The sequence below is a fragment of the Erpetoichthys calabaricus genome, chromosome 10, assembly GCF_900747795.2.
Source record: "Erpetoichthys calabaricus chromosome 10, fErpCal1.3, whole genome shotgun sequence".
Classification (NCBI taxonomy): Eukaryota; Metazoa; Chordata; class Cladistia; order Polypteriformes; family Polypteridae; genus Erpetoichthys; species Erpetoichthys calabaricus.
In genome coordinates this window covers 69,131,473-69,146,730 of record NC_041403.2, presented here as the reverse complement: position 1 = coordinate 69,146,730, position 15,258 = coordinate 69,131,473, and the positions used below count along the sequence as shown (strand labels likewise).

The window sequence follows — 15,258 nt, the reverse complement described above, 5'->3', positions numbered from 1 at the left end:
TTTGGCAATTCAATACATAGGATTTCTACACAACTTTTAAAAAATTAGCAATTGGTTGTACGTTCAAATTTTGCCTTTTCTCTCAACTTTACATCAGATTTAAATAAAGAATTTCTGTAAAAAGTTACAGAAGTGCTAATTAAGGACTGCACTCTGCAAAAACTTAACTTTTTCCCCCTTCTACAAAAGTAGGCAGCTTAAAAACCAATACATGGCAGTGTTATTAATCTAAACACGTTGTGATTCCCAAAAAGAGGCAATATTTCAGTTCACACAGAGAAAAAAAAAAGCGCAAAAATGTCTTCAAACAGATAGTTACAACACAAAAGGAGAAAGAAGAGAGGTAGCGGTGACCTTATAATTGTGCAAATGTTTTTTTCTTATATAAAATTAATTGTCGAGATGATAATACACAAGATAAAGCATTCACACACTTAACCAAAGCCAATACTCTAAACAACCACACGCAAGTTTGGAATAAGAAGGTTTCAGAAACTTGCAAACCTAAAATAACATTAACAATTCACACACACACACACACACAACACACACACACAACATTGACCCATACCTGCACTGGCAGATCCTTGCAATGCCTGAGATGCTATCTGATTCTCTGCATTACTCAGCTGTTGCTTTAAAGTACCAATTTCCTTTTCTGCATTCTTCAAGAGTTCCTTGGTTTTCTCATGCACAGTTAACTGCGTTTCAAGCTTTCTCTTCTCTTCTAGTAGCTGTAGCTAAAACATAATATCAGACTGAACACTTGTTTTGGTTTAGTTTCTTAACAGACAACATAAGACTGATTTCTTTTGCGATCCTTTCAGTACAGTAATCCCTCGCTATATCGCGCTTTGACTTTCGCGGCTTCACTCTATCGCGGATTTTATATGTAAGTATATTTAAATGAATATCGCGGATTTTTTGCTGGTTCGCGGATTTCTGTGGACAATGGGTCTTTTAATTTCTGGTACACGCTTCCTCAGTTGGTTTGTCCAGTTGATTTCATACAAGGGACGCTATTGGCAGATGGCTGAGAAGCTACCCAACCACAGCGCGTATTATGTATTAAATAAAACTCCTCAAATATATTGTGAGCACGGGGGCTGTTCACACCCCTAGAGGACACGGCCGCTCCTCAAAAAAAGCTGAAAGATTACCTTCACATTGCTCTCTTCTTTGCTGGGCTTACATGTGGCTGCTTTGCAAGCGATATGCTTCCCGCATGGTGCTTCGCATACTTAAAAGATCAAACAGCATGTATTGATTTTTGATTGTTTGCTTTCCTCTCTCTCGCTCTGACGGAGGGGGTGTGAGCAGAGGGGCTGTTCGCATACTGGCCTAGAGGATACGGACGCTCCTCTAAAAAATGCTGAAAAATGCTTGCTCCCTTTCTTGCAGCTACTTTGTCCGGCGGTGCTTCGCATACTTAAAAGCCAAACAGCCCTATTGATTTTTGACTGTTTGCTTTTTTTTCTCTCTCTCTCTCTCTCTGACACGCACTCCTTTGAAGAGGAAGATATGTTTGCATTCTTTTAATTGTGAGACAGAACTGTCATCTCTGTCTTGTCATGGAGCACAGTTTAAACTTTTGAAAAAGACACAAATGTGTGTTTGCAGTGTTTGAATAACGTTCCTGTCTCATTACAACCTCCTGTGTTTCTGTGCAAATCTGTGACCCAAGCATGACAATATAAAAATAACCATATAAACATATGGTTTCTGCTTCGCAGATTTTCACCTTTTGCGGGGGGGGGGGGGGGTCTGGAACGCAACCCCCGCGATGGAGGAGGGATTACTGTACCTTTCATTTAGAAGTTACAAACCTATTGTCTGCATGTTGTTGAAAAAAGCTCTAAAACATTTCCATAAGACATTGTAAGAAATACCAATTTTTATGCTATGACTCATTTAAAAAAAAAAGACAACTATACATATAATTTTAAATTAAGCATTAAACAATTAAGGATAAACTTACATCTTGATTTCTACTTAGGAGATGTTTCTGTTCTACCTCATACTCTAATTTTTTCTTCATTTGGGCAATCTCTCTTTCTTGTTTCTCAATTTGGTTATTGAGTCTCTGCTTTGTTTCAGTCTCTGAGCGTTCCAGTGTTACCTAATATAAAACAGAATGACAAACCTGCTAAATATTTTACTGTCCCAGCAGTCGCAAGGTTTCAGTGGAAAAAAAAAAAAAAAAAAAAAAAAAAAACGTTCATCAATAATACTCTTGACAAATGTGTACAGAACTATAATTTTTACCAAAAACTTATAAATGTGTGCCTGAATTAAATCATTACCACTTGCTGAAGTACACTGTGCCCTAACGTCTATTATTCTGCACCTATTTATTGCCATCACCTTTATTTTTTTGTAATTTGTAAAAATTATAAAGATTATCAGCCGATAAATGTAGTGGATTTCAAATTATATTAATTAGCCATTATCTCAAAGTCATTTTTATTCTTTATAGGTACGGCCATAAGCAACATTTCTCCCCCCCATTTACTGGGTCCATCTGTTATGGATTCTTTATACTTCTGAACTAATGATTAAACATAAGCAAGATCTACATATGTTGACTACTGATGTTAAGCATTATCATATCTACTTGGAACATTGCATATTAATTCTGAGCGGTAAAAAATTTAACAAATGTTTCATAACTGGGAAAAAAATATAGAAACACTACAACTGAGAGTCAATCTAACTACAACAATGTATTTGCTCTGGTGTTTGTGGTAGAATTAAAAAAAAAAAAAAAAAAACAGTAAGGAAAGCTCAACCACCAACTCCTTTTAGCTTCAGGACAATGGTCCCATCAGACTGCTTGGGTTGCTTGGTCAAACTATGGGTTCAAAGATATACCACACCCACCCTATTTTTTCCCAGCCCTGCCTGTTGTAGCTATCTGTTTCATAATCTTAAGGGTGTCCTCCAGGTGATGCACTATGCCAATAATAAATTAATAAACCCTTAAGCCAGCTACTGAAGAGAGCTGTATAAGCAAGAGATAAAACACAAATTCGTGTTCATGGAGAAAAAGCTTTTGGCTTTACTAGTCTCTCTCTGGTCAAGCCAAGTAGGACCTGAACTCTGAGGAGCAAAATTATATTTTAGTCAGTAAAACATTTCTTAAATTTAATTTCAAATGAGTCACAGGATGAAAAAACTTCAAATATTTGTTCATGTCAAAGTTACTAATTGAAAATTAGGTAGCAAAGATCAAAGCACCGTAAAGTATGTACTTGGCCACCATTTTCAATTATTTTGTGCTTTTAATAATAATAATAATTCATTTTATCTGTGCTTCCCCTACAACCATCAGTTAATGGTAAATTTCTGTGCCACAAGTAACGGTGTGTGATACTGGCAAACAATTATATCTCAATATTTTCTGGGACTTTGACGATAATGATAATTAGATATTTTGCATCCTTTGAAAAGATTTGTGAAACTCTTATTGATCAAGCTTGGTCATGTTAATAGGATATTAATATTTTTTGACGCTTACTAACAAGATTAATGGGAACAATTAAGGAAAACTGGTCTGATTTACTTATAACTGGAGTAACATAACACAAAAACATTAAAATCACCAGTCAAACTATTACTGAAATCAGACAGCACGAGTAAACCATTTCAAAAAGTAAAAATAGATATGAATCCAAAGGAAATAAAATACTAATCATAATTAAACTATTGGGCATGAATGTTACAGTCTAGATCGACATAAACTGTTTTGCTGTAAGGTGAACTTGTGCAGCATACAAGTAAGAACAAGACTAACATACTGTACTATAGCTTAAAAATCCAACATTCTGTCAAATACTGCAAAGGAGAGAAAAAATATAGCATTTGTAAACACCTTCTGTCATATATTGCACAGATACAAAAACCCAAACCTGTAACATTTTTAAACAAATTACTAACTGCAAGTTCTGTCCAATATTGCACAAAGATTTCAGAATAAATAAAACTAAAATTCTACTGAGGAAACTTCAAGTTGTGTGACAGAAACACCAGTCTACCTTCTCCTGCTTTGTGAGCATCAATTATTTATTTTTCAGAGTGCTAGGCAACTCCTTAGAGGAGTCCATGGTTGCTAATGGTTGGCTTAAGGAATCAGAATTTATACAGATTGGCAATTTGCATCCTGGAGTCCCAAAATGATGACTGTGAACAAGCCATAGTTATATCAAGCTAATGAAGGTCCGAGACATTGGTAAAAGTTACCCGAGACCTCAAATATCTTGGGGTGCCCAAACTTTTGCATGGTGCTCCTTTCCCTTTATCATGGTACAATTGTACAAAAAGTGTTTATTCCTTTTGGTGATCAGTTCATCTTCTGCTCATTTAACTATTCACAGTAGTAGATATTTTAAGCAAGGGTGCCCAAATCTTTGCATGCCACTGTATAAAAAACTAAATGTTATACTTGTTATAAAAGGTTTCTCATTAAAAATACAAATATTCTATGTATTTCTCTAGCCCTCCTTTGTACTATATTTGCCAAAATGGCCACTACACATCTTGGTCTAGAAAAGAATGGTAGATGGAGCTTCTACTAAATAACAGACAACCCCAATAAAAATGGGGAAATTTAGCTTTCCAATCCAAATAAAATTACTTGTTTTTGACATTTTGTGATTGTGTGCAGATCAACTTTAGGCCTTCACGGATTCAACTTTCTTATTTCATATTTAACTGACAGACATTCTCCAATCAAATCTCAAATCTGACACCAGCAGATCAGTAAATCAAAAGAGCCTGAATGAACGCACTTTGTAAAAAAAAGTCTGAGGTGTCATTAAATGGGCATGTGCATTTCATCATGTTCAAAGGATTATACTGTATTACTAAGTAGATGCACTTCACTTTTAAAGACTGTAAATTAAAATAAATAAAAAAAAGGTTATTGATTTTGGCATACTGTACCTAGGCACTTTTGCCACTTAACCCCTCTACTCTGTTTAAGATTCTAACGCGCACACACATTCACATATTCCTATACTCAATCTGTTTAAATAAGATCCAAAAAAAAGAATGAAACAAACTGAAACACAAACTAATCTCATTAAATAAGATGCATCATGCTAGCAATGTTACTGATTACCAGTTTTTTTGGAATATACAGAAGTAAGACTAGTGCATGAAAAAAAATAATGGTTTATGATACTTAACCACTTTTAGCTGACCCCATACTCTGCATAGTCCAGTAGAAACTACATTGAAATGATATATTTTTGAATAAAACTGAGGATTTATGCCAGAATAATCTGAAAATGTGTGTGTAACTTAATACTTCATCCAAAAATTATTTTCCCCCTTTAAAACTCAATTTATGCTGTGTAGTCTGTAGTGGGGGCTGAGACAACTTAATGTCAAGCTTTCATGTAGAAATGAAATATTAAATTATTCCAACTCAACATGAATAGGTGACCAACACTATACAGTGTCAAACAGTGAAAAAGTCCAAAGGAAAAGAAGAAAATTCTCATGTAACTTGAGTCGCATAATCCACATGTTCAATATCCATTTGAATGGTAAAAACTTGTAAAATGTATTTTTTGTTAAAACTTCCGGAAATCTCCGCAAAAAATATAAACAAGGAAAACACAATTTCCACAATGCTGACATCTGAATTGAAGATCTGCCTCTCTCAATCACTCACTGGTGAAGAAAACGGTCTTTAATTCAAATAAGATGTTTTATTCAAATGAGATTAAAAAAACTTCCCTCAGTCACCACTATAAACTACATGAGGGTAAGTAACATTAAAAAAAAAAATTTTGGGGGTGGCATATTCCTTAAAAGGAGACTTTTAGCCATGGTTTAAATGATTTGAACTCAAATGCTGAATAAGATGCTTTGGCTTCAGATGTATATGCTAAATTCAGACTGCATTGCGATACATAATTCTTAAGACCACTCTCTTAAAAATAAAACTTGTAAACTGGCAAGAGTACTCTTCTCCTTGTAAAAGAATCAGTAACTAAACAATTGTTCAGAAGTGGTAAGGGTCACAACAGATTCAAGAACTGCAGCAGTGTAAAGCCACAGAACAGTTCTTACAAGCAGCAAATGGGCTATAGCCTTGTTACAAATGTACTCAAACAAGAAACCAGACATCATAACATTTTAATTCGACTGCATTTTTCAATCTGACTGCTAAATGCACATTACTAATCAATGTAAATCAGTTAGATTATTTAAAGTATACTAAATACTCTTGCTTTTAACACGAGTTTAAATACACAGATGTGTAACACTTATTTCAATGTTTGGTACCAACCTGGATGGATTTGAGATTGGTCAGAAGGAGGTTCTGTCCTTTCTGTTCAGCCAACAATGACTCCTTCTCTTGATTCAATCTTGACTCACTTATCTTAAACATATCCTTTTCTCTCCTTAGATTTTCAGCTCGAACCTATAGAATTTCAGTGTTTTAAGACAGGTTAACTTGGATAATATTAAACATTCCTTAATTCTCTCAACACACAATCACAAACAACCTAATTTTTATGTGAAATCACCTAAAAATGATCCATCATTTACATAGAGATCAAACACTTTTTCATTCCATTTGTCTTTAAAGGGAAGACTTACTTCAGCGGTTGCCAGTTTTTCATTTGCAGCTCTTAGGTCCTGTGTTAGGGTATGGATCATCTGCTCCTGTTGTTGAGTAGCAGATGACATCTTCTGACATTTTTCCCGGAATGATGCAATCTCACGGCGGTACCTATCCAGATTTTCTTGCAACATATCATAACTGACAAGAGGGGGGGAGAAAAAAAAAAATAAAAAAAAAAAAAATCAGAAAATCTAAACAATAAGTTTATTTTTAAGACATTTTCATTTTGTTCAGAGTATTTACCGTCTAGATGCAAATTCTAGCTGTGTAGAAATTTTGGTGTTTTGGGACCGCAGTTCAGTGACTTGTTCCTGAAGCTTTTCATTATGCTCATTAAGAATTTTATCATTTTCAGCTTTCTCCTTTTTGTATGCAAGAAACACTTCTTGTAACTAAGGAAAAAAAAAGGCTGCATCAAACTGCTTTAATATTTGCCACAATGAGATGCAACAAAGCTGAAGAGCAGGAATCATGCCATTTCCAAGTGGAGATGTGTTCCAGTTGTTGCTCTTTCCCATTTTCCTCTTTTCTGAAGATATTTAAAAATACCCATATCTTTAATATCAGGTTTTAAACATAGCATTTTGTAACAATACAGGTTGGCTTCATGTCCTTCGGTAGCTTGAACCTGGAACTGTCAATAGTCAGACCAAGAATGAACCAGGCAAATGAGAACAAACAGGCAGTAAAATGGTAGGTGAAAAGTGTTTGGTGTTATTATAAATAAAAATCAAACATGGGTGCAAATAGTGCAGAGCTGTACATTCATAAAACCAGTGTCTGTCCACAAGGTCTTAACAGAGACATCTACAGCTGCAGTCCTCATTTCTGACTCTTGTCCCAACTGCCCTGAGCCAGCTGTCCTTCAGGTCTTCCACTATGCTCTCCTAGCATCTTTGGGATACCTAGGAAGGCACCAACACCATCGTATCCCGCCACTCTATAAATTTAGCAGGGGTCTCCTCCACAGGGGCTACTCCGCACTCTCTCACCTTATCACACTGTCTCTCAGGCACACATTACTGCCCTCTCATTCACAGTTTTTTTTTTTCCTCCTCCTTTTCCCCTGCTCTAGCTTCTTTGCACACTTTGAAAGGATGCAGGTGAGCTGGTGCTGATGACTCTGGAGCGCTAATGAGACAATCTGAACCATGTGAACTTGCAAGTGAATGCACGCTAAGCCAATCGCACCAATTCATGCCCTGGGACACACTTCACCACACTACCACACACACCTACACCCCAAATAAGCCTAAGCGCATACTTAACAAATAAAAATGGTATGGTATGGTATTTACTTAAAACGGAACAGCCACAGACCCTGAGTGTACTGCACACATACAACATAACAATGCCATTCACAGAAAACATTACCTGTTTTAATGCAGCTTTAGCTTCTATGAGATCAGCAGATTCTTCTTTTGCAATTTGCACTGGAGTTGCTACTGTTGGTGTGACAGCAGGAGAGCGACGAGGAGTTGAAGTAGCAGAAAATTCTTCTGAAACACCTGGATTTCATTAATCATATCAAATTAGTTTTGTTTACTATATTAAAAGATATTGCTTAAAACATTACTGATGGATTATCAAAATGTCTACATTAGAATGGGTCACAACACAAACCATATATGCTCTATATGACGTACTACCAGAAAGAATGATTAGTATCTTTAATATTTACTTTTACTCACAATTAAAACATTTTCAAATTTACTTTCAAAAGTCTGAGGAAAAAAGCATTCTTGATCTAAAACACATTATTTGAAAGTGTATATAGACCTTGAAAATGTGCACCATACTGCCAGTCACAAAAATTTAAGGATATCTTCACCTAGCGGGGGATTAGGAGATTTCCGCAGAACGTAACAAAAATGTGGTCAGGGTAGGGTTTGTAAAAGATGCATGGACATCTTAGACTTCCTTATTTAAGATGCTATGTGCATATTAGGGCTGTCAGATGGATCATTGTGAATTGAAAATAATTAAAAAATTTTTGAAACATCTTATTCAAATGTAAAAGCTGGTATTTGATTGTAAAAAGAAAAGTTGTCCGTTTTACGCACACCAATTTTGGTATCAAATTACTCCAGACACGCTATTTAAAGTTGCAGTATTTTACAGATCTGTTACATTCAGATCTCTTTACTATAGTTTTTTTTTTGTCCCTGTATCCCACTACTCTGCACTCCGATCAACAAGTATATTTAATGGAAGCTTCTCTGGTGCCCTAAAGGAATCATTTTGCATCTGATTCTGTCCAATTCACTCTTAAACAGGAGATCCCCGACTGTTTAATGCTAAGACCTTCTCCTTAGAGCAAATGGAAAAATAACTTAAGTCTGTTTTTCCTTTTATTACATTTTAAAAATACCAACATTAAAAGGACTCATCAGTGTCAGCCAACACACTGACAAAATTAGTCACTCTCTCTCTGGGTGGCTACTGGTTTGACACATAATGCCTAAAAAAATTAAGACAGAAATAAAAATATTCAGGCTACCTTTACTAAAGCATTACTGCATCTGTAAAGTTGAAAAACAAATTAAGACGACCATAATACTTTCTTCTTCTTCCGGCTCCTCCCGTTATGGGTCACCACCAGCGGATCATCTTCTTCCATATCATCCTGTCCTCTGCATCTTGTTCTGTTACACCCATCACCTGCATGTCTTCTCTCACCACATCCATAAACCTTAACTTAGGCCTTCCTCTTTTTCTCTTGCCTGGCAGTTCTATCCTTCGCATCCTTCTCCCAATATACTCAGCATCTCTCCTCTGCACATGTCCAAACCAACGGAATCTCACCTCTGACTTTGTCTACCAACTGTCCAACTTGAGCCGACCCTCTAATGTACTCATTTCTAATCCTATCCATCCTCGTCACATCCAATGCAAATCTTAGCATCTTTAACTCTGCAACCTCTAGCTCTGTCTCCTGCTTTCTTGTCAGTGCCACCGTCTCCAACCTATATAACATAGCTGGTCTCACTACCGTCCTGTAGAACTTTTCTTTCACTCTTACTGATATCTGTCTGTCACAAATCACTCCTGACACTCTTCTCCACCCATTCCACCCTGCCTGCACTCTTTTTCACCTCTCTTCCACAATCCTCATTACTCTGTACTGTTGATCCCAAGTATCCATATTACTAACTGAGAATGGTAAACCGGATGGCATGGACGCAGGTACACGGCGATGGGACCATGAGACATACTGCGCAGGCGCGTACAGCGCGCGTCTCATAAACCGCAAGCGAAGTCGTATCCACCGCGAACGAAGGAGTCACGGCCCAAAAACAAAACAGCTCAACTGACGTGAATGAGAAATGAAGCAACAACGCACCCATAGCTAACGACTAACGACACAGCCACACAAAAAAAGAGGATTCTGCGCTGCAGCCCAGATTCAAACGGAAGAGGCTACGGAGGCCCCACAGGTCCACAAAGATAGTATGAAAAGCGCAGGCGCCTACAACGATAGTATGGAAGGCGCAGGCGACACCACCATAGTGTGAGTGGCACTACTGCACAGTGAAGTTAGGAATAATGTGCTGCTTGGGACCGCCATATTGTGAGTGGCACTACTGCAGAGTGAAGTTAGGAATAATGTGCTGCTTGGAATTGTACAAACCGCTGAACGCTTTACACCAAATACAAACACAATACAGCTCAACTAACGGAAATAAATAAAACAACAAGCCCATACCAAACGACACGGCCACAGAGAACGGCCACAGAACAAACACACACAACAGGATTCGGCGCCCCGCCCAAAGTCAAACCGGAGAGAGTATGGATGCCGCAAATGTACACACTACACACCATAGTGAAGCAAAGAAGGCACGGCTCCAGAAAGAAACAGCTCGACTCACGGAGATACAAACATGAGCCCGCCTGCATGAAAACAATGCACGCAGGCGCCTACAACGCGGTTCTCAAATAACACAGACTTTACACATGGACAACTGTATAAACGTACGGCATCCTCACACGTCCAAACCATATAGCATATGTGAATCACATTACAGTCATGCAGTATTGACAGTACAACCACAGAAAACACTCCGTGTTAACAGTAAGTGGAATTATCCATATTACTAACGGTAGACAATGGATAACTAATGGAGTCACAGTCACGGCTCCAAAACGATCCAGATCAACGAACGGCGCTACAAAAATGAGCCCGCATGGATAAAAAAAAATAAACGGAGGCACCTACAACGCGCGTCTGAAACTGCGGAAGCAAAAATGTCTCGGCTCCAAACCCAAAAAGCTCGACTAACGGAGCTACTAAAGGAACGACAAACAACCGCTAAACAATTCCACCAATTAGCTGACAACGCATTCTGTAATGAGTCCACTATTAATGAACATTCATTAGGATAAATGAGTATCATTTGCTGTCATTGTCATTCACTTAACTTCCCTGAAGAAACAACTGGCAATACAACTAATGACTTTACACGTTGTTGTCAAAAGGGTCAGGTTACACTGCCTCCTTTAGAAGAATATCTACGGAAGCTTCTAACTAACAATGTGCCCGAAAGTAAAAACTTTATGGACTGTATTAGATCCTACAATAGTTCATTTGCTTTTGCATCTACCAGGGTAAATATCAGGCCACCAGCTGGCAATGGCCCATACTGCTTTCGTGTATGTGGACAAATATTACATCGGATTGGAACAGTGCACCCTGAACCAAATCGCGAACGCAAATATGTACAGATCTACGTGTTAGATCCAGATGACGCAACCTATCAACGAATCAACCTGCCTGAAAACAAGCAATGCACAGAGCTGATAATGAGAAACGTCGCTGAAGTCATAAACAATCACCCGACTAATGTATTTCAGGATACCCAACGCCAGAGGTAGGCGAGCAAAGCAAGCAGGGGGCGGAGCCCCCTTGTTTAAACTCATCCACCTTCGCCAACTCTACTCCTTGCATCCTCACCATTCCTCTGACCTCCCTCTCCTTTACACACATGATCTAACTGAATAAACTACACTAAAAATAAAAACACCATCTCTCACTAAACAGAGTTTATTTGGACATATATGGAACAACTTACCGGGAGTAGGAAATGAAACCCCAGTAGTCTGTGCCAAAAGTATACGATACATATCTCTTTGCCGTACAATGGATTCAACCAGTTGCATCTGATGGTTGCGGCTGTCCTTCAGTTGCTCTAACTCACTTAAAGCTTTGTCCAAGTCTGCTTGAAGCTCAGAAACCCTAAATGTATAAAACAATTGCATTACTATCAGATTTGAAACATTTAGCTCATTTAACAACTTTCCTAAATACTTTTTTCATTACTTGGTGTACGAGTTGCCATTTTCCATCCTACTTACACTTTAAATATAACAAATTTGGAAAAGTTTCTTCTTTTCATTCTGGTCACAAAGTTGACCATGACGACAATGTTTCATATCTATTTACTTTACAACTTAACATCAAACTTTCAACATTAACAATAGCATTTTATTATTACACACAATTAACAAGTAGGTTTGATGCTCAGGCACTGCTATTGGGTTTAGCTCATACTTAAGCCATTTGCTGAAAGCTACCCATTTTTCTGGTCTCAAAATCTTTGATCCTTTAGTGTTAATACAAAACTACCTGCTCTCTTAGTTACCATTAGTTAGCTGTATGGTAGAATCATGACTAAGTATCAACCACATGCATTTAATAAACAAACCTGAGATGAGACACAACAGAAGAAACAGTCGGGTCCATAAGTATTTGGACAGTTACAATTTTAATAATTATGGCTCTCTACACCACAATGGATTTAAAATAGAGCAATCAAGATGTGTTTGAAGTACAGACTTTCAACTTTAAGTCAGGGGGTTTAACAATATTTTATGCACCATTTAGAAAAGATTTTTATACATGGTCCCCTATTCTTAGGTGCTCAAAAAGTATTTGGATGAACGAACAATCATTAATATAAATCATTTTCAATATCTGGTTGAATTCAATGACTGCCTTTAGTCTGGAATCCATGGCCATCTCCAAGTGCTGGGTTTCCACCCTAGTGATACTTTGTCACGCCTTTACAGCAGCGCTCTTCAGTTGCTGCTTGTTCCTTGGAATTTCACTTGTTAAAGGCAAAACTGATGACAGAAACATGTCCAACTGAGATGAGATCAGTTGATTGATTTGGCCATTGGAGAATGCTTTGAAAAGCACCTGGCCTGCTTTTGCAGTATGCTTTGGCTCACTGTCCACCTGTACTGTGAAGCATCATTTTATGAGTTTTGCAGCATTTGGTTGAATCCGAGCAGATAGTTTAGCCCTATACCCTTCAGAATTCATCCTGCTACTTCTGGCCAGCATTTATATCATCCATAAACACTAGTGACCAACTTCCAACCACAGCCACACAAGATCGTGCTATATAACTTCCTCCACCATGTTTCACAGATGATGTGGTATTCATCGGAACATGATCAGTATCTTTCTTCATACTCTTCTCTTTCCAACATTCTGGGATAAAGTGATCTTAGTTTACGCTGTCCAAAGAAAATTGTACAGGAACAAGACAGCTTTTAAAAAATGTTTTCTGGCAAAGTCTAATCTTGTCTTCCTATAATTGAGGTTTACCAATGGTTTGCACCTTGTAGTAAATCCCTCAGTTTTAACTTTCATGAAGTGTTCTCCCAATTGTACCCTTTAGCAATGATAGGTATACTCCACCATTTTTTACTTTCATTTTAAGAATGTACCAAATGGTTTATTTGACCACTCCTTGTCTTTCTGTGCTCTCTCTCTAAAGGGTTTGTTTTGTTCTCTCAGCCTAATGGACTGTTTTTACTCGCATGGCCAGCTCTTTAGATCTTATATTGAGTTCACATTGGACAGTTTCTAAATGCAAATTAAACACTTGGAGTCAAATCCAGACCTTTTACCTGCTTAATAGTTAATGAGATAATGAGGGAACTGCTCCCACCTTGCCATAGATCAGTTTGTCAGTCAAATATCCATATACTTTTGATACCTTTGAAATTTAGTATCACCAAATCTTCTAACCTGCATGCCTTTGGAAGGAAACCGAAGCACACAGAGGAAATCCATCAGAAAAACAAACTTCAGGCAGTGACCACCTGGAACATGACCCCCTTACTGTGAAGCAGCAGCACTACACCACTGTGACCCAGCATGTTTAATTATTAATAGTATACTGTACATTATTTAAAAAGAAGTTAATTTATCTGTAATATGTAACAAAACCATGAAAATATAAAGTATAAATCTTAGTATTCTAATGTTCAAAGAGCTAGAATATCATGAAGTTAGCGTATTCTGCATGGCGATCGATGCCTTTGGCTCCCCTCTCAGTGCAAGAGGAAGTCCATTTAAGAAGCACATAACCATTAGTGACTGTGTCTGGGTAAACTTTAAATACAAAGCATTTAGTTACGATGGGTTTTGAGCACCTCTAACAAATTAAACATCCATTTTAAGATGAAGTTCACAATGTTCTATTTTAAGGATGAAATAAACTGCGAGATTAAAATGAAAATTGAGATTAAAGTTGAAACGGACTATTTTTCTTCACCATGTGTATTTTATTTCCTTCTCTATGGCCATAATACTCTCCCATAACTACCAATTCGTTATGACCCCGCACAGGGACTTTTTCCCCACCTCTAAGACTGGATCTAGAGGTTTTAGGATGGAAAACAGTCACCATGAAGTGGATGCATGAACAGCAGCTGCGTGCTCTTCAGGTAGGGTAAAGAGCATTTGCTTCCATTTTAAAATCTACACCAAAAAAACCAAGTAAAAGGTGTTTTGCTGTGCAAGAAAAAACAAAGTCTCTCTTACAACCTAATAAGAAATTATTATAAAAGTAAATTAAAGACTTATTTAACTGTGTGGCCAGTGAATCCTGATAGTTGGTATTAAATTCCATTTACAAAGGTCATTTAAGAAAATAATGAATAGCATTACCTTAATGCCATTCTTCAATTTGCCCAGTTTTGTCAGAGTTCTCTCAACCCACTGGTATATAAAAAGCCAGCTACAATATTGGTCCAGTGAGTACAGAGTGGTTTCTTACAGACAAAAAGACATACCTTCGATAGACGGTACTTTTGCAACAGAAAACAATTATATGTTTATGTGCCTATCTGCAAAATACCATTTACAATAATTGCAACAAAGCTTTCTGAAGGCAATGTGTCTTTCTATAGGTTATTTTAGAATATGAAGCACTGAAAATATACTACACATACAGTACATTTGCACCACGTGAAAATACAAAAACAGGATTCACTGCCAGAACAAAGTGATCTAAAAGCATATAGTGTATATCACCGATGATTGCTAAACCAAAATACATGCAGCAGTAATATGTTTTTTTACCTGGAGTCCACAAGACTTCCTGTTCGCTATACATCTATCTTTAATATAATTTAAGACCCTGTGAGTCTTTCATTTGTAAACTACTATGAGTAAAGAACTAAAAGTGATTAAGTATTTGTAATCATCTTTATACTGCATTTATTTACGATTGTTTCTTTCTAGAGCAATTTACAAATCTGTAAAATTAGTCCTATTAACTTAATAGTTCACTAATAAATGAACAAAACCTGAAGGTAAAGCTGCA

General features: G+C 37.2%; 1 protein-coding gene across 4 annotated transcripts in view; it reads right to left on the bottom strand.

Annotated features, from left to right (window-relative positions):
* The window catches only part of LOC114659124 (nucleoprotein TPR-like), a 101,748-nt gene that overhangs the window by 68,586 nt on the left and 17,904 nt on the right, over positions 1-15,258 (bottom strand). For all 4 annotated transcript variants that reach the window (XR_007935959.1, XR_007935958.1, XM_028811383.2 and 1 more), the window contains exons 15-21: positions 11,710-11,873; positions 8,012-8,145; positions 6,881-7,029; positions 6,613-6,775; positions 6,299-6,433; positions 1,979-2,119; positions 572-740 (exon numbers count right to left, since the gene is read on the bottom strand). Coding sequence is in view for 2 of the 4 variants with exons in the window: in XM_028811383.2 (XP_028667216.2) it covers positions 572-740; positions 1,979-2,119; positions 6,299-6,433; positions 6,613-6,775; positions 6,881-7,029; positions 8,012-8,145; positions 11,710-11,873 (1,055 nt within the window). In the remaining 2 variants the exon portion in view is untranslated. The remainder of the gene's footprint in view (positions 1-571; positions 741-1,978; positions 2,120-6,298; positions 6,434-6,612; positions 6,776-6,880; positions 7,030-8,011; positions 8,146-11,709; positions 11,874-15,258) is intronic.